General features: G+C 35.2%; 1 protein-coding gene across 2 annotated transcripts in view; it reads right to left on the bottom strand.

Moving 5' to 3' along the window:
• NBN (nibrin) overlaps positions 1 to 20,822 on the bottom strand; it is a 50,684-nt gene that overhangs the window by 2,461 nt on the left and 27,401 nt on the right. Inside the window, exons 10-15 of one of the 2 annotated variants that reach the window (XM_011937071.1) lie at positions 17,947 to 18,219; positions 15,904 to 16,351; positions 11,925 to 11,996; positions 10,263 to 10,418; positions 7,401 to 7,514; positions 1,074 to 1,123 (exon numbers count right to left, since the gene is read on the bottom strand). In XM_011937071.1, coding sequence (XP_011792461.1) covers positions 1,074 to 1,123; positions 7,401 to 7,514; positions 10,263 to 10,418; positions 11,925 to 11,996; positions 15,904 to 16,351; positions 17,947 to 18,219 — 1,113 coding nt within the window. The remainder of the gene's footprint in view (positions 1 to 1,073; positions 1,124 to 7,400; positions 7,515 to 10,262; positions 10,419 to 11,924; positions 11,997 to 15,903; positions 16,352 to 17,946; positions 18,220 to 20,822) is intronic. The other variant, XM_011937072.1, reaches the window with a different exon arrangement.

Here is a 20,822-nt window from a genome sequence, read left to right as displayed (position 1 = left end):
GAGCATAATCTCCTTAAAAGTAATTAGCACTTTACAACATTTTCTCCCACAGCAGTTAAACAAATATGGCTGAACAACCCATCTCATTTGACTAATGACAAATCAGTATTGTTTGTGAACATTTTTTTTTTGAGTCGGAGTCTGGCTCTGGAGTGCAGTGGCGTAATCTCAGCCTACTGCAGCCTCTGCCTCCCGGGTTCAGGCAATTCTGCTGCCTCAGCCTCCTGAGTAGCTGAAACTACTGGTGCATGCCACCACGCCTGGCTAATTTTTGTATTTTTAGTAGAGACGGGGTTTCTCCATGTTGGCCAGGCTGGTCTTGACCTCCTGACCTCGTAATCCACCCACCTCAGCCTCCCAAAGTACTGGGGAGAATGTCTGTCAACATTTTTACCAGTAATTTATACTCTCAAGTATGAAATTAGAGAATCAATCTAATTGGCTGCAAAATAGACTCAAAAATAAAGTATTTCTTCATTCTGTCTTTAAATTGGGAAAATATTCCTCTCCCCTAGCTGATATCTACCTCTACAGTATTTTATTAATATTTCAGAGGCAATTATTATAATAGCTTTGTTAGGTCTGCAGGAATGCTGAAAATGTATTAAATCAGAATTAAATTATAATCACATAGTACAAATCTAAAACCTCCCACAAAAACCTGCTTTGAAACTCTAATCCAGCCTTTTGTTTTTATGCATGTGCCAATTAAAACTAAACAAATAGTCTGGCATTTTACTTGTCTTAATTCAAACTCAATCATAATTCTACTCAGAGCTGAAAAATCTCACAAATCTACACAACAGTTTCACACAATTCAGGAACCGTCTTTTTGCCTGAATGACCCCATACAAATTTTAAGTATCTTATAATACAACTTAACCCCAAACCTCAATGCTATATTCAATTAACCCAATTGAGAGGTGCTTAAGTAACAAAAATAAACACTTACGTTAGGTGAAGGGACTAGTTGTCTATGAGGACACAAGAAACAAATTCTTAATTTCTATGAGTAGAACTAAATTTTATATACATCTCTCAAAGGTACATGAAAAAGCTGAATCAAACTTTACCTAAAAAGATCATCAGCAAGAGACTCTTCTTTTGCATGTTGGTTTTGTACCTGTCAAAATTAACATAATATCAAACATTTGCTCAGTGGTGAATATACAGTTAATGAATTGCTATAGTGATAGGTCACTGTCATCTTAGATAGAGATTTCCACATCCTAGAGGTCACCAAGTCTATGAGTTCTTGCCTCTACAATATTTAACGGATCTTCTATATTTTCACTCCATGCTAATATTATTACAAAAGAGCTCTAATTAAACAGCTTTCTCCCACCAATCTCCACTCAAAGACAACCAATGTATATTGCTAGCTTGCTGAGTTTCTAAACACTCTTTCCAGCAAAACCCTTTTACTAAATGAGATTTCAGTGCTTGGGGATCAGACCACTGATGAGACTAAGAGGGCAACATTTACCCCACCTTCAACTACAGCAGCTCCACAGTTAAAGGGGCTCCTGTGTTCCTGGTCCCAAATCAGGGCTTAGAGGCTGCTGCTAAATTACCTCTCCTCTAAAGTCCTTTTAAATACAAACTCACTAAACTACTACAGCACCTTACAGAGTCAAGATCAAAAAATCCCTGTGCTGAGTGCATCTTCCTAAATAAAGTCCAGCTATGTCCCTATTCTATGCCATTTGAAACCCTTCAGTGACTTCTCCCACCTACCAAGGAAAACACAAACCCTTGCATTTGACCCACTGAAATGTGCAAGGTTCTTCATAACCTGGTTCCATTTTACTTTCCTAATCACTTCTCAACCTCCTCTTCGTGGGCTCTGTATGCCGGTTAAAACTGAATCACACAAAAAAGAAAAAAGCAAAACCAAAACGAAACCCCAGAATCATCTCCTAATTCTGTGACCTTCTATCTGCTTTTGTTCATGTTTCTCCCTCTGCCAAGGAAGTTAATTCCTTTTTTTCCCTCTTCCCACATGTAATCATCTTTAAAGGTACATTCATTCAATACTTATTTAGTGCCTCTTTAGCAAAGGCTTCCTAATCCCCTTCTTTCAAAAACAATGCCTGCTATGAAGAACTCTCCCAAAACTTCAGCTACGGAATTCCCAGGATGCTTATCAATTTCTACCTTCTGTTATAATTATTTATGTTTGCACCCTATCCTCTCTAAAAGACCAGAAGTTCCTTATAGATAGAGTAAGTCCTGACTTAATGTTTTCGATAGTTTCTTGGAAACTGCAACTGTAAGTGAGATGACAAACAGCAGGTCCTTGAATCATGTTGTTTTGTTGTACTAATGAGAAATAATACTGTTTATGTCATTTCGCTTAAAGTTGCAGCTTCCAGTCTGTCTGCATTGGGGAGTTATACCTGATATAAATGATGAATTGATGGGTGCTGACGAGTTGATGGGTGCAGCACACCAATATGGCACAAGTATACATATGTAACAAACCTGCACGTTATGCACATGTACCCTAGAACTTAAAGTATAATAAAAAAAAATTAAAAAATTAAAAAAAAGTTGCAGCTTCCAAGAACCTACTGACAATGTTAAGGACTTACTGTGTTTATTTTTACTGTTACTAACTTACATTTGAATGCTTCCAGATACTATCTTAAACACTCTCTCTCTATATATATAAATATATATATAATCTCACTTCATTTTCATGTAACTTCATTACTACTATTATACTATTATCTCAATTTTAATCAATGAGGTAACAGAGACTTAGTAACCTGCAGAAGATAAGGGAACTCAGATGGAATAGCTGGGATTTGACCAGGTCTGCCTTATTAAGAGCACCAGCTCTTAACCAGGCTGTCTCAGGGCTTCTGAATCTCTACAGCAAGCCTACAAGAGTGACTTGCAGGGATTCAATCTTACAGACTGATTTTTCTATCATATAGTGAAACAAAATTACATCTTATCTTTTCAGATTTTCTAATAGGGATAGCAGAACATAAATGGGAAGACATAGTTTTAATAAAACAGTTGTCAAAATAACTACTGGTATCATTTTTCTAAATACTCTTAGAGGTTTCCTGGGGAATAATTTTAAAGTTGTAGCATAGTAAAGAAAAAACAGTGAGGAGAAAGCAGTTTTATTTCATATATTTTAGTAAAAACATATAAAATAGCATTGAGAAACAGAAATGCCTCATATTACCGGCATTTTTCAGAGGTCTGCGATAACTACTACTCATAGTCTTTCAAATTCAAATCAGGTTGGATACAGTTCAAATAATTTTTATGTTTGATATACACAATGAAAATATCTTAAATTCAAGGGAACTTCAGGAACTGACACAGTGATTATGAAAACTAAGACTGGTGGGTCTGTAGCAGAGGCAGAGAAAGAAGGATGAAAAAGAAAAATAGGAAGGGAACATAGAAAAAGAACAGCTGCAGCCAACAGGGAAATGAGATGGCAGTACAGAACATTTACATAAATAAGCAGTAGCCACGCAGCAAAAGAAAGTCAAGTCTGTTATAGAGTAAGTCCTACCAATAGCATCTAAAATGATTCTAGCAAAAAGAGAAGTGATTTGGTGAAATCACCTAGAACACAGTCCATGTAATTCCTAATGAAATAAGCAAAAAATAGAAAAACGTCAGATGTATGATGTATCATCATTCTCTCAACTTCTTCCCCATCTAAAATTAATTAAACAAAACTTGACCATGTTAATTAATGAAGGAAAAGAGTTTAAACCATGTCATACACTTAAAAAGTGCAGCTGTGCAAAGAAGCAAATGATTCTGATGCAGCTGATTCCTAATACTGTCCCAATCCATTAAAAGTGCTACAGAACTGGTCAAACCTGAGGATTCTTACTAATGCCCCAAATTTGGGGAAAAGGTAGCCTCAACAGGGAAAACAATTGCTAGTGGGCTGCTAGGAAGGGACTAATGGTATAGAAGGTGAAGAAGTGGGGCTGACACTGACCGAACACATAGGCTCCAAGGATCCCTAACAAATTAGGTAAACAACCCAATAATGCTAGGTTATTCTCTTTTAGCTACGCACACTCCCTGGTACAGGACATTTAATTAAAATCCCAGGAGACAGCTAGCCCAAGCTGCACACAGCTCTAGCTGAGCCCTTCCTCTCCCAGATTCAATGTCTTCAGACAACAGAAACTAGATGGGACATGCCATGTGCCATTGACTGTTTCAGCATGATGCCATGCTGACAGTGAGGCATGAGGGAATTCTGTTCTTTAATTTTTATTTTATTTATTATTATTATTTTTGAGATGTGGTCTTGCTCTGTCACCCAGGCTGAAGTGCAGGGGCTCCAATCATGGATCACTGCAACACTGACCTTCTAGGCTCAAGCAATCTTCCCACTTCAGCCTCCTGAGTAGGTGGGACTATGGGCACATGTATTACCATGCCCAGTTAATTTGTTGTGTTTTGTTTAATTATCATTTATTAATTTTTTTGTAGAGACAGGGTCTCAAGATGTTGTGCAGGCTAGTCTTGAACTCCCAGGTTCAAGTGATCCTCCTGCTCCCAAAGTGCTGGGGTTATAGTCATGAGCCACACCATCGTGCCTGGCTGAATTCTGTTCTTATGGGCAAGCTAAGAATGTTATAAGTAATTTTGATTATACTCAACTTCTGTCTCACAAACTGGCTTCTGAATGCAATCCCTGCATAAGATGGCATATGATCCTTTATGTAGCAAACAGAATATCTGGATAAGACATTTCCCTTTACCCAAGTAAAGACAAAAACAGGAAAGGGATACTGGAACAGAACATGCAGAAAACAGATAAAGAACCTAATCTGCAGGAAATAATAATCCATGAATAAAAAGCAAAATAGAAATATGAAAGCAATGAAATAATGACAAAAAATTAGATTTTAACAGAACAATAAAATGAAAAAAGAACAAATGCTAAGTAAAAGAACCATAATAACAGCCTTTCAGAATTAAATAAATTAGAAATAGCTAACACTCTAACACTTTCCACTGTTATAAATGATTTATATGTAGTATCTGATTTAATCCTCCCTCGTATGTCTGTGAAATAAAGGTACTATTATTATTCTCATTCTGCACAGATGGAAACAGAGACATTAAGTAATTTGTGTAAGGTCACATACTTGGTGAGAAACATTACAGACACATCTGAAATGTAAATTTTTGATACAGTGAAAAAGCCTAAGAAAACCACAGTGAATGCAGAAAAAACAGATGTGGAGGACAAAGGTAATTCAATAAAACGACAGTTACATCTTAAATGTAGAGAGCCCAGCAAATATAAAATATTTTAAACTATATAATAGAAAAAAAGTTCCTTGGGAAAGAGAATTCACCTTCAAATCAAAACAGCATACTATATGTCAGGAAAAACTAATGGAGAATGATCGACACTGAGATGTATTCTGACTGTTACTGGCTTTCAAGTTTAAGAAAGACGGCTGTGGTCATGCAAGTCACCTAAAATGGGGACAAACAGGACTGGCATAAGGTGAGGGAAGCTAGGTGGGAGGAAGTACTAATAATGTCCTCACTTTTCGCTGTAGGGAGCCAACAAATAATTGTATATAAGTTAAATATGAAGTTTAAAACAACTACCAAATCTGACTTACAGTGATTTTTATAGTTTTCCTCCTTAATATTAGACAGATCTCACAAAATTTCTTGGAGGGAAGAAACATTTACAGAAATTCAGCAATGCCTTCAGTTTAACCTCTTCCTATCAATGTCTCCCTTCCTTCCCAGTCTGTCCCTGCCTCTCAGTATTCCTCAATGAAGAGATATCTGGAATATTGTTCACTTAATTGTTTAAACAGGTAATTTCTGGGCTTTAGGTTTTCACATCTTCATTCTTTGTGTACTGCTGTGGAACGCACGTTATAAAATAATAAAGCCAATTTATTCTTTAAAAAAGGAAAGGAGAAAGGACGTGATTTCCATTCTTTCATTTTTTAAAAATAAGCATCCTGAATGACCTTAACAACTCTACTTCATGGGTGACTTTCCTAAATAACCCTTTTTTAAAATAACTGACAGAAAAGCATTTTAAAAAGCGAATTACACTATACCAACTATAAAGCAAAACAAGGAACCCTGAGAGATTAGCAAGGACCACAGTCAGCTTTTGCCTTGCCTTGTGAGTATCTGCAAGTCATGAAAAACCTGAATTCTGCTTTAATGTCTACATGGGGTATGAGTGATACGAAAGAAAACCCAAGATGGTGACTTTAATAAAAGACCCAGCACTAAAGGAAGAAAGAGAAATAAACCTTACACACAGAAGGAGCTAGCAAAGAACCTTGCCCATCTTCATCCTGGCACTTAGTGAAGGAAAGAAAGAAAAATCTCATTTGAAGTTTCTAATGACAAGCTGGCCTTCATTCACTCAGGCTTCTGGTCCAAATATTAATACATACTAACTGTCTGGGTGATTCAAAGAATCACAAGAAGATATTTTAATTTAAAGTGGTCTCATATTGGTAGAAGAAGATTGGAAGATAAAAAACATACCTTTTCTAGGGGAAATAAATCTGAACTTAAGACTCAAGAAAACCTCACAGATTGAGTTCCAAAGAAAACAATCGGTTCATATTCAAAAATCACAAAGCACAAACTTGAAAACAAGGTACTGTAAGAGCAGAAAACAGATCAAACATTTTAGTAATGGTATCATTAGGCAAAGAATATAAAAGGGGAAGTTTGAAAAAGAGCAAGGAACAAGAAGATTTAGAAAGAAATAAAACAGACTTCCAGTAATAAGAAAATAAATGAATGGATGCAATGCCAACTAGAGTTGAAGACAGAAGTAGTAAATTGGAAGATGATCTGCACCAGTTGCCAAAAATATAACCCAGAGAAACAAAGGCATGAAATACACAGGAAAGGCAAATGGAAAAGAAAATTTAACTTACATTAAACTGGAATTCCAGAAGGAGATAATGGGGAAAACAGCAAAAAGGTAACTAATATTCAAGAAAATGAATAAGAAATTTTCAGAATTGTTAAAACACAATCTCTAGATTTAAAAAGGCCAGTCCCTTGACATACTATTTAAGTGATATATCTGTAATATCCTCCACATTCTTTGAGTTTTCCTTAAATTTTTATGGCTTTTATCTCCCCCTTCTCATTAGGAGGTAAACTGAATTTCTTAGGTCTCGCTTTTTTTTTTTTTTTTAACAAAAATAAATTTAGTATTCCTTTAAAGAAGTGTTACAGAAGGGTATAGATTAACGTTGTGTAACTCAGGAATTTTCCTGAATGAATGACTTTATGTCACTTATTTTAATTTGGTTTTAAGAAGAAATTGCTTGAAGGCCACCATAAGGGACCAAAGTGCAATTTAAACAAGTTTCTGGGCCTCACTTCCTACTAACCTCCATTTCCTGCCTTAGCCACTCTTCTAGTTCTGTATTCTTTCGAGCATGATGAGGTATTAGATCTGATCCTCCAATGATGTGTGGAAGTTTTCCTGCTCCAGGATATGTGACCTATTGAATAATAAAAGTAGTACATTAAAACATATTAACAAACAAAAATGACCATTTTTAAAAAAGATTAAAAAGCAAAGATGGTAAATCATGCATAAGTACCAAAGACGTTTATATTCTACAAATAAAAGTTAGAGAGCAATAACTCTGTTCTAAACCCATCTGTTTTCGCCCTTATCTTTTATAGCTATTACTATATACAGATCTGGACATGTCATGGGATATATGTATTAAAAATAATTTAACACTTTTAATTTGGAGTTTTTATTTTAAAATGGCCTTACCTTATCATTTAACAATTAACGCAACTCCAGATGAACACAAACACTACAATTTACAGCACTACTATATTTTGTTCTAATGACTTCAAAGCTTAAGCTCTTTCTAATATTGATGAAAATTCAAATCTTTTTCAAAACTTTCCAGTTCACTGAGTCCTAGCAGGAGATGTTGGGGATGCCAACAATTTACACTTTCAATTGATATTTTCACTGTTTACAAGTAAAGAGGTGCTTTAAGAAAAGCAAATTCCATGTGAAAATGCCTATCAAGATCATTGTTAATACTTATTAGTTAATACCATTGTTAATAGAAACAGTTCCTTAATATTTGTAACATGCTTTTAAAATTCCGATATATGAAGTAAAAAGACAATCTTAAATTTATGTTCACCCCTAAGCAGTATTTTAAAAGTTTAAAAAGCACCATGTCATTAATTGGGAGGGCTGTTTGAGACAGGGTCTCACTTTGTCACCTAGGCTGGAGAGTGCAGTGTGAGGAGACAGAAAATCACCTGGTGACCACTGAAAAGGCCCCAGAGACAAAACTTCTCTGAGCAATTTAGAAGGGAACAAAGACCAACTGGTGACCATCAAACAGGCTAACCAGAGGCAAAACTCCTTACGTGGGGAATTTAGAAGTAATCAAACTTCCCTAGTATCTAAAGTTGGCTTCTGATTCCAGGCCTCTTTCAACTTTTAAAAGTAACTAAAATTTTTATACATCTCTGGAATGCCACGCTGAAACTCATTTTACAATCCCAAGTTCCCACCTTAAGGTCCATAAATGCTCCTAAGGACAATCTGCCACAGTGTGCTCACTCCTCTCGCTGAGGCACCGCTCTGCATTTTTCTGCAGCATTCTTCCTTTCTAATAAACTTTCCTTTTCCAAATCTATACTGTTGTCGGTAACTTCTTTTTAGCAGCCCATGAGTTGACCACTTCCGGTGCTGGAGCTCTGATACCTGGCCCAGCACAGTGGTGTAATCTTGGCTCACTGCAACCTCCACCTCCTGAGCTCAAACGATCCCCCGACTTCAGCCTCCTGAGTACCTGGGACTACAGGCACACATCACCATGCCTAGCTAATTTTTATATTTTTTTGTAGAGATAGGGTTTCACCATATTGCCCAGGCTGGTCTCGAACTCCTGGGGCTCAAGTCATCCACCTGCCTTGGCCTCCCAAAGTGCTGGCATTACAGGTGTCAACCACCAAGCCTAGCATGACTCAGAGATGTAAAGAACTCAGACAAATTCCTGCACTAATATCAGTCCAGTTAAACATCTTCCTATAGAAATTTTGGATTGGATTTCTTCTATAGTTTCAGAACAGATTACTTGGTTAAGGATAGCAGTTTAAGCATTTTAAGTATTTCCAAACCACTTTCCAGAAATTTATATTACTTCATACTTCTTCAGTTGTTAATACACCACTCTGTGCCAACAGTAAACATTACTGCTGTTTCTTTGTAAAACTATAAAAAAAGTATTTTGAATTTTATGAGATCTTATAACACAATATTAAACATGAAGTAACCATGTAGTAAGAATGCCTTTGTGCTATTCATGAGCCTCAGATACAGGGTGAGAAAAAGTGGGTGTTAAACAAAAAGGTATCGTGGTGCCATTTAAGTGGAAGATATTTCCATCTTCAGCTCTAAGTAGAAGAGATTCTTCCCGTCAAATGGAGTTCAGAATCCTTTAGATACTATTATAGTAGGTAGAAAACTAATTTAACTGTGAAATGTTAATAGTAAATGCTCACAGTAGACAGAAAAACCTCTACCACTTCACAGTCATGACAAGATCATGTTATAGAGGAAAGCAGTTTTCCACAAAAATTACTTTTGAGTAATTACTGTACTCTGATCAAATGGGTAAGTAAAGACTAGCAGTCAGAAGTAGGTCTGGAGCAAGAAGCAAATGTAAGACAACAAAAGAATACCTACTGGATAGAAGTCTTTTTTTAACCATTACCGAAAAAATAAGTATCAGTTCCTTAATGAGCAGAAACTCAGGTCTGATGATGGTACTCAGCATACATATTTACATTGTGTTTTATATGTAAATATAGGCTACAGTTTGAATTATTAAATATGCTCAGTTATTTTAAATACATTTTAATCTTCATAAAGTCCTGAGCTAAAGATCCTCTTCGGGTAGCTGTAGGCCAATATTAGACTAACAGAGAAGATCCTGTGATTATCAACAAAAACTTTCTGCTAATAAGGAGAGAAAACTAGGTAAACAGCAACCTGTAAAGAATTCAATCTTCATGAAATCTGTTTCATTCTAGGTGTTCAATATATTCATTAACTGCAAGTTCATGACCTTCCTAGAAGAATATTTTTAAGCAGAAGAAATAATATCAGTTATCAACATAAACTGCTTTTATTTTCGTTTAGCATCATTGGTGTCTCTAAAAACATTTCAAACACTGATCTTTTGTGATACAGTTGAAATACTTACCTTTTTGAATTTCTTGAAGTTGTTAAGTTGACCATAATCATCATTTATGCCAGACAGATTTCTGGAAGTAGAGTTTTCAATCACCAGTGATCTAAATTCAGTCAATAACAGCTTTCTTGGAAGTATCTCACTATCACCCTGAAGTTTGTCATTGTTCTTAAATGGGGTTAAGATGGATAGGTAAGAAAGAGAAGAAATAACAAAGAAAAGTCACTAGTCATTTGGGAATCTATAGAAAAAAGTTCAAATACCTGAAAAAATAGTAAAAATGTTTTATTTCTCATACCTGAACTTTGTATTTGGAATCAAATCATATTTAATTCAAAATCAGAAAATTACTTACTCAAATGCTCTATAACTGGAAATATTTATACTCATCTGTGATAGAAGGCTAAAAACTGTGAAGTATTTTTGACCTAGTAGTTAGTTCTAATAAATATCATCTCAGTAAATAATTTACCTCCAGATATATATTTTATTGACATAAAATCTCAGCATTATCTGCTTTTCATTAAAATTGTACAGAGATTATAATACATCCTGTTCTACAGGTCCTCATCTACTTTTCTTAAACTTCTGGGATTATCAATAGTTTGTATTTTTTATTACTCTTAACATCTCAAAAAAGTCAATCATTAATTCTGGACATACTATCTCATTAACTGACAAGCCATTTTTAATTCAAGATTAATGGCTGTTAAATTCGCCTGAAGAGTCTTTCCTGTTATATCTTTCAATTGCTGAATGAGATTCTTGGCTTCATGTCATTTACTATTAACTAGTCAGTTACACATCAACATTGTTACAGCTGCTTACTTAGTTCTTTTAACTGCTGTAACTATGTAATTAATATGCAAGTTGCTAACAGGTCTAAGATAAAAGCAGGCAGTCAAAAAGGAAAAAAAATGGGGAAAGTAAGAAGGTTCATCTGATAGTGACAGAATGTAAACAGCACATTATTAAGAACAGCCTAAACTTTTAGAGTTTACAAATATTTCCCACCCATTACTCTATCTGATATAAATTCCGCTAGAAAAGCATCAACCTCATTTTATAGAGTATTTGAGGTTCTTAAATGTGAAAATGACTTGTTCAAGGCCACATATCTAAGGAGTAGAAGGCAGGGAATTATACCCTGGCTTCTCTCTATACTCTTCACTGCATCATGGTTATAATATGATTGATCCAGACCGGGCATGGTGGTTCACGCCTGTAATCTCAGCACTTTGAGAGGCCAAGGCAGGTGGATTACCTGAGGTCAGGAGTTCGAGACTAGCCTGACCAACATGGAGAAACCCCATTTCTACTAAAAGTACAAAATAAGCTGGGCATGCTAACACATGCCTGTAGTCCTAGCTACTTGGGAGGCTGAAGCAGAATAGCTTGAACCCGGGAGGTAGAGGTTGCAGTGAGCCGAGATCACACTTTTGCACTCTAGTCTGGGCAACAAGAGCAAAATTCCGTCTCAAAATAAATAAACAAATAAATAAATAAATGAAAGAAATAGTAATAATAATATGATCGATCCATTTCCAGGCACAATCATGAAGTAAGCCAAAATTAAGAAAGAGAAATAATCCAAAGAATGTAAAATGACAAAAATTGATCAGATGACAGTCTCTGTAAGCCAAATCTGTAAAAAATTAATAAAACGTTTCTCACAGATATTTCTTCTTTAGTTGACCATAGTGATCCTTCCTTGAGTTCACGTTTCTTCCCAATTTCATTTTCTTGCTAAAGAAATAAAATAAAAAATACTGTTCATAAGAGTTATAAAATGGTACCTTTCTTTTTTTTTTTTTTTTGAGATGGAGTCTCGCTGTGTCTCCCAGACTGGAGTGCAGTGGCACGATCTCGGCTCACTGCAAGCTCCACCTCCCAGGTTCACACCATTCTCCTGCCTCAGCCTCCCGAGTAGCTGGGACTACAGGCGCCCGCCACCACGCCCAGCTAATTTTTTGTATTTTTAGTAGAGACGGAGTTTCACCGTGTTAGCCAGGATGGTCTCGATCTCCTGACCTCGTGATCCACCCGTCTCGGCCTCCCAAAGTGCTGGGATTACAGGCGTGAGCCACCACGCCCAGCCAAAATGGTACCTTTCTATCACTTCTTGACCTTTTGAATAAAATGAAGTGTTAAATGGTTCCTTTCTAAAAACTTAAGAGATATTCATGTTATGTATAACCAGGCATTTGGCTTTCAACTGCTTTCCAAAAGAAATTATGAGATGAAAATATATGTTGAAAGAGATACTGTAGTATCAGGGCAAAGAATTGGAAGCAATCTAAATCCATATAAATCACACGCTTAGAGAATATTTAACAGTATGGGAAAATGATTAAAGTAAATTAAAAATGACTACAAAATTGCACTAACAGTTTGCAAAATAAAATGTAAAGAGAAAATACTAAAATATTAACCATGGTTGTCTGTAGATGGTAGGATTATCAACAAACTGTCAGTTTGTTTTATTTTATACATGTCTGTATGATCGTGTATTACTTTTATAATCAGAAAAGAAACATTTTAAAAGAATTCAAGTTTACAATAGTATCTTAAATCACACTTAAAGAGGAAACAGGTACTTCAACTGTTTAAGATATTTGGAATAAAAGTGAAAACTGCCTTGTATATAGTCACAGTACCTTTCACATTAACATGTCCAGATCATGTTCTGGACGAAACAGTATTACATAAATGGGTAATGAAAAACACTTAACTTGAGATACAATTCTCTTGGATGCAAAGTGGGGGACATAACATTTTACATCACATTTTCAGTAATACAGCAGTAAGTCATGAAAGTTTTAAAAAGGAAGTTGGAAAGGGCAGAAAAACACAGGTACTTTGTGCTTGCCTACAGAGTAAAGAGGATACTGTAATCAATAGGATTAAATGTATGTTTCAGGCCTATCATGTGCCATTTTACTTAGGCTGAGTACTTTCACGTAACATTTACAGAAAGTTGTTAACACAATCAGGACATTTTACTCCCTTTATACATGAATACAAACTCCCTTTATGCACCTTCTCCCCATCCTGCCCTACTCTCTCAAAGTTGCTCTTCCTCCTGAAGAAGTTTTGATTTTCCAACTCAAAGAATCATAAAACCTACCTAGATACTCAGACTATAAGCTTGGAAATTATCTTTTATCCTTTCCTATCTATTTATTTCCCATATAAGCAAATCACCAAGTCTTGGCGATTCTACCTCAATGCCTATCAAACTTCTCTTCTCAAACTGTCTTTCACAGTAGATGCCTAATGCCTACAGTAATGGAATAACTGAGTGAATTACACAGTGAAAGCTGACAAAAGGAACAGTCAAAAGCGCATGGCAGACCTGTGTTTAAGTCCTAGTTGTCAAACCTAGCTATGTGACCTTGGCAAGTTACTTAATAACTCCCACTGTCAGTTTCCACATGTGTTCAATAGGTGTATTTAACTACTGCATTGTAGGGTTGCTGTAAATATAATAAAGGTATCCAGTAAGTGGTAGCTATTACTACAGGATACTGGAAAATGCTATAGTTTTAAGAATTTACTAATGAGTATTGAAAAAACGCTATATAAAAATGCTTAACTTGAGATAGGAGGGTGGAATGAAGTGAAGAGGAAATACACTATAGATATAGGGGATGCTGTTAAGGAGAAGAATGTTAAGGATCTTGAGTCAGTTTTGCATTTTATGGAGACTGTGAAACTGAAAGTAAGGCCAAGACACAGCTATCTATGCATAGCTATCATTCATATAAGGATAAAGTCCTAGCAGGAATATTAAGCTAATAGTTTTCCATTTCAGCTGACAGGAAATCTTACAGACATGCTATAATCTAAATTTAGATCCAAAAACAGAGAAATGACAGTTCTGTAATATTAAGTAACTGAATACAGATTCTGAAACAGTCTGGAACTAAAGTAATAATGTAAATCCATAATGCAACAGAATAAAGATAGCTTTACAAACATATGTAAATGGATTAAACTTAGCAAATGATGTCTTGGATTTCAACAAATGTCACATTAAACTAATTTACCTAGCTCTCCACCATAGTAGAAATTGATACAGAAGTGACTTATAGAACATATAAATCTCGTTTCACTTAGTGCTTCTGTGAAATGAAAGCAGTCTTAAATCCTTCACAATAAAAAAAAAAAAAAACCTCTGTCTCTGAAGTTCTCACTCGAGCTGCAAAATGGAATCGGGTAATTCAACATTCATTCTCTCTTTCTTCCTTAAATATAACTCTTTATCAAGGACAGCAATGTGCCAAGTTTAAAACATTTCCAGACTCTTCTAGATTGAGGATAGAAAGTGGCTAAATTATATCCAATTCTGGCCAATAACAAAAGTTATTAAGTTGGGTTTCTGAGAAAGCTCCTTAGAAAACAGGCAGGAATTCACCTGGAAGGGCCTTTACCCTGTCTCCTCATCATCACATTCTTCCTCCCTGGAAAGTAGACTTGATGGTTGGAGGCATCCTCTCAAAGAGCAGAAAGACAGACACCTAGTAAATTAATACCATGGAAAGCAGCTCTGATTATCTACTTCCAGGCTACTTTTATAGAGGAAAAAAGATTCTATCTTATGGAAGCCACTGATTTTAGAATTTTTAAAAATAGCAAAGGAATTCTTAGCTAACACAATGAGGGAACTTATCCTGGGAAGGAAAATCAGATATACTGAATGAAAATCTCGGGGGCTCTGGTCTGGGAATCTGTATTTTCAAACAGCTTACCACCTGACTTCAGCGCAGCTGGTCCACAGAAGGGCATTCGGGATCACTTAGAAGAACTAACAAATAATGGGGATACCCTTGCCTATACGAAGATAACAATATGCAGGCCAAATAGGACATAACGTTCTGTTTTTTGAGGAGTAGTTACAGATTTATAAGGTCCTTGATAAACTCTAGGTTCTCAACTGCTTAGCTAATAAACTATAACTGCCATTCATTTAATCCTATCCTTTCGCCTATTCCTGTCCTTACTGTGCAGGTGTTATAGGAGAGGATTACCACAGCCACGAATGAGTGGAGCTAATGAAACCATGTTGGAGATCAGAATATTAAAGTTTTACTTCATCAGGTCTGTGCTCTCATCTAAAGAGCTAACAAATCTAGAGCCAGATCAACTTACTGATGTATATAAACAAGAAAATAATCTGAGGTGTTTTCATAGGTCAAAATAGGTAAGACAAATTATCAACATTCATGAAAATAGACAAGGACATTAAAAAACCTAAATGAAAATGCAAATTCCTAGTGATGTTATATCCTAAAAATTTATTGAGTAGATACTTAGTTTTACTAACTTCATCTTTCTGTGCCTGTTTCTTATACTGAAGTATCTCCTACACTTATCATCACAGCCAAATGTCTTTTTTATATAGTATAGCCTAATTTGGAAATCTATTAAAACAATCTTATATAAAAGTTTAATCTGTGGTCATTTATTTTACACTACTGAAGAATCACTGTGCTTTTAACATTTACCATTCACCTTATCAACCTACAAATTCCTATAGTACTGAGTGTTAAAAACATTAATGGATGCTCATACTGTCAATACAAAATCGAAAAGTACCTGTTAACATTCTAAGTTTTTATGTACTATACCTCTCATTTAAAATGTTACTTACAGATATTTTGTTACTTTCTGGTACTGCTTCATCACTGAAAGTCTCATTTGTTTCTATATCCATCCTTGGCCTTTTTCTAATATTGACATCTTCCTCTTGTTTTTGAACTTTCACACCAGTTTCTAAATCTGGTTTTGTGTCCTTGAATAACTGTTCCAATACTTCCTCTTCTATGGCCACATCATCCATTTCTCTTTTTTTATTTGACCTTAGCTTTTCTGAAGCATGAGATTTACTGGCAGAATTTTTCACACTGGATTTTAAATCTGTATCTGTAAATAAGTTATCGTCGGAGTTTGTGTCCACAGGCTCATTCTGAGATAGACGCTGCTCCTTATTTTTCCATAATGAGGGTGTAGCAGGTTGTGTTTGTTCTAAAACAGAACAAGACATTTCTATTCTTGCTGATTTACATGAAGACATTTCTTGATTTTCTTCATCCCTTTCCCTTAGATTTAAAAAAAAAAAGAAGAAAACAAAACAAGAAAATGAACACAGCTAAGTAATCTTTTAGTTTGGCAAAATTCATCACTCCCTTCATTTAGTTCACAATGTACTCTTGATTTTATTAATTAACACTATTACTGGAAATCAACAAATAGACCTTTGAAAACAGTGCAGAACTCCTATTTCTGCTGTTTTGATAGAACTGATGGACCCTGTGGCTAAAGCAGTATGGTGATCGCTATCTTCTCTGCTTAAGTTGCATTAGTTGATAAATTACAGGAAAAGGCAGAAAAATATAAAAATACAAAGAACATGCTGCCAGGAGACAGCAGCTTACTTTATAATGTAGTGAGGTTGTGGGCAGGGAAAATTACTCTGGGAATATAACCTGACAGGTTAATGAGAGATGGATTTAAGATAGTAAGTCAGAGTGACTAAATCTACAATACGGTACTGACTGTATACTGCAAATGCTATGTGAATATATCACTAAAAGTTTCCTACACAATACTGTATCATTCATTCAATAAATACCAAACACTTTATACAAACTGCACTAAGCCCATAGAGGACACAAAGACCTGGGACTCTGTTCTCCAGGAGTTTATTGGATTCATGTTGAACTAGAATAGTCAACCCAATGTTCTATTAACACTAATTTAATGCCAAGGTACTATAGACAAACCAACCGATCAAGAGGTTTTTGTAATAATTTAGGTGGTCAGAATTTGAGCCTGGCAATAGATGGAAATGGAGGGATTGATAGACACTGAAAATAACAATCAAAAACACTGATTTCAGGAGCCAGAGGACAAAGAGTCAAAAATTGTAACAATGTAAGCTATTTTACTAAAAAAAAAGAAATCACATTGGGTGAGAGGACAGAAAAAGTTTTTAGGTCTATTACTGGGGAAACAGCATGAAACTCCTTAGAGAAGAAGTAAAGCTTAAAGGAAAAGTTAGGGCCAAATATGGTGATTGTCAGTAATAAAGTCTCAAAACCTGAAGGTAGAGTATAAAGAGCAGTAGGGGGAAGAAAAGAAGTCCTCCAAAGTTCATACAGAAATGGGAGAAATAACATCATCTTTTCTGAGAAGCTTAACAGGGATGGTACAAGACAAAAGGCAGTAGTAGCTAGAGGAAGAAATCAGGTCAAGAGAAGGTTTTCAAAAATAAAGGTGAGATTGAACTTTTGAAAACAGAAGAAAAAAATCTAGGATGATCAATATATTCAAAATATGGAAATTGAGAAAATAATTGATGGAATATGGTATTAGAGGGAGTGAGAGCGGTTCTCAAGGAAAACCAGCAGAAATGTGATTTTAGAACTGAGATGGGAGCTTAGTTCTTATTGAAGAGAATTGCGGCAAGTAAAACAACACATAAGTACATGTATAGAAGGAGATAAAGGAGAAGCTGTCTAGTGGCTCTAGCGAAGGAGATCAGGGACATTTCTGAGAGGGAAAGGGGTCAAAAAGCCGCAGCAGGAGAAGCATACTTAATCAGAACAGACTAAAGACAATACCATTCTACAACAGGATAAAAAAACTTTCATATTTTTTTTCAGAGACATGAGAGAAGTTATCAAAAACAGACCTTTTTTTGGTAGACGGCAGAAAGTAGTTTCTGATGGAGTTGGTCTGCTGCTGCTGAGAAGCCCTATCTTTACTTTTATTTATACTTGGCAATTTAGTTGGTGAAAGCTGATAGTTTGGGATTCTCATCTTAGCTAAAGTATTTGATACCATACTACTATTATTGGAGCTTGTTTTGCAGGACTCCTTTATAGTGGGTGCGTCTTGTGAAAGCATTCTGATTTTTTGTTCCGTTTTGGAGACTTTGATTTCTTTCGGCCTTTCACTCAAATCCCTGTAGAAAAAGAAATGAATGCAAGGTAAACAATCAAGTTGACAGCAACTTTAATACAGAAACAAAGATCGTTAAATAGTTCTAATGTAATATAATTTGAAAAGATAATTTTTAGACAAAAATATACTGAATATATTTTACCATCCCAAGAAAACAACTCCTTTATTACCTAAGCAAAGGATGATACCTTACTCTTCTTCACCCGCTAGAGTACATATTGTTGCTCTACTATAGATGACTGACAAACACACAAAGAATACCAACTTAGGATAGCCTACTGTAAGTTAAACTAGGTTATAATCCTAGGCAATTTCTGTTTTGTTTAAAAATTTTTAATTATTCCCACATAAAATCACTATTATTATGGTACTTTCATTATTATTTATTATTATATTATAGTACTTTTTTATTAAAAATGGAAAATCAGAATAAAGTCACATATAAGATATTCAGGTCACTGTAAATGAACTGATATGATTATATTTCAGTCAGATGGCAGGCTCTAGAATAGAACAGAACTCTAGATTACCAGAAAAATATTTTAAACACACATGCACAGAGTATACTTTTACATACTTTTTACTTTTACAAAGTATGGTTAAATTAGACACTGTCATTGCTATTCTTACTTTACAGAAAAAAAATAAAAGGTCAGGCTGTCATTCAAGCAACTTCCAAAACCTTAACAATTTCTCTTGAAAAAGTTAAATCTGGCCTCAATATGAGTGTAGCAAAAATTAAAATAAGTATGGTTTAATATAGTGATATCTTAAGTATCTTAATATGAACACTTCATTATGTAATATTTAAAATAAAAAAATACTGTTATAAATAGAAAATAACAAATAATATAAAAGCGCTAACCCCTTCCATTCAAAAAAACAAAATAAAACCCCTCTTCAGATAAAGAACCACAGAAAAACTATCTTTATGGACAACTGTTAACTATTTAAATAGCTAGGTAGACACATATAAAGTATCTTCAAAATTACAAGTGATATTCAAATATAGGCAACATCATACAATACAAATACATGTATTTCAAACTTATCTCACCAGTTACAAATAAGTTGAACAACTCTTTCCAGTCATCCATGTACATTTGCAAGGAATAAAAAAACTATCCCAAGACAGGAGTTGCCAAGCTACAGCCTGTAGGCCAAATCTGGTCTGCCACTTATTTTTATAAACACAATTATTAGAACACAAAACTTCCAATTACAGTCACCAACAGCATATAATGATATTTCTATCAACAATGGACTGCAACATATGATGCCGGTCCCATAAGATTATAAAGAAGCTGAAAAATGGCTATCACCTACTGACAGCACACTGCAACCCATTAAGTGTCTACGGCGATGTTGGTGTAAACCAACCCATGTTGCCAATCATATAAAAGTATAGCACAGTAGCACATACAATTAGGTACAATACATAATACTTGATAATGATAACAAATGACTATGTTACCGGTTAATGTATTTACTATATTATACTTTTTATCGTTAGAATGCACTCCTTCTTATATATATACACATATATAAAAAACTTTAAAACGGTCTCAGGCAGTCCCTTCAGGAGGGATTCCAGAAGACACTGTTATCATAGGAGATGACAGCTCCATGTGTGTTAGTGTCCCTGAAGACCTTCCAGTGGGACAGGATGTGGGGGTGGAAGACAGTGATTGTGATGATCCTAACCCCGTGCAGGCCTAAGCTAACACGTATGTTTATGTCTTTGTTTTTAACAAAAAAGTTTAAAAAGTAAAATAAAATATAAAAATTTGAAAACAGAAAAGCTTAATGAATAATATGAAGAAAATATTTTTGCACAGCTATACAATATTTTAAGTGTTTTAAGCTAAGTATTATTAAAGTTTACAGAGTACAAGTTATAGTAAGCTAAGGTTAATTTATTATTGAAGAAAGATTTTTTTGTATATAAATTTAGTGTAGTCTAAATGTAGTGCTAATAAGGCAACGATCATGTACAGTAATGTCCTAGGCCTTCACATTCACTTACCAGTCACTCACTGACTTACCCAGAACAGCTTCTAGTCCCACAAGCTCCATTCATGGTGTCTTCTTACACAGGTATACCATTTTCTGTCTTTTATACAATATTTTTTCTGTACCTTTTCTATGTTTAAATACACAAATACTTCCCATTGTGTTACAATTGCCTACAGTATCAATATAGTAACATGCCATATACATGTGTAGCCTAGGAGAAATAGGCTATACCAGCAGTTCCCATCCTTTTTGGCAGCAGGACCAGATTCCTGGTGAGGTTGCAGGTTTGCCGGTGTGGGGAGAGGGGGGAAACAGTTTCGGGATAATTCAAGCATATTTATTGTGCACTTTATTTCTATTACTATTATATTGTAATATATAATGAAATAATTATACAACTCACCATAATGTAGAATCAGTGAGAGCCTTAAGCTCGTTTTCCTGCAACTAGACAGTCCCATCTGAAGGTGATGGGAGACAGTGACAGATCATCAGGCATTAGATTATCATAAGAACCTAGATCCCTCACGTGCACAGCTCACAATAGGGTTTGCGCTCCGATGAGAATCTAATGCTGCTGCTGATCTG

This window comes from Colobus angolensis, unplaced genomic scaffold (genome assembly GCF_000951035.1).
Source record: "Colobus angolensis palliatus isolate OR3802 unplaced genomic scaffold, Cang.pa_1.0 Scaffold16, whole genome shotgun sequence".
Classification (NCBI taxonomy): Eukaryota; Metazoa; Chordata; class Mammalia; order Primates; family Cercopithecidae; genus Colobus; species Colobus angolensis.
The sequence above is the reverse complement of the archived record's forward strand: the minus strand, read 5'-3'. Positions and strand labels throughout refer to the sequence as shown.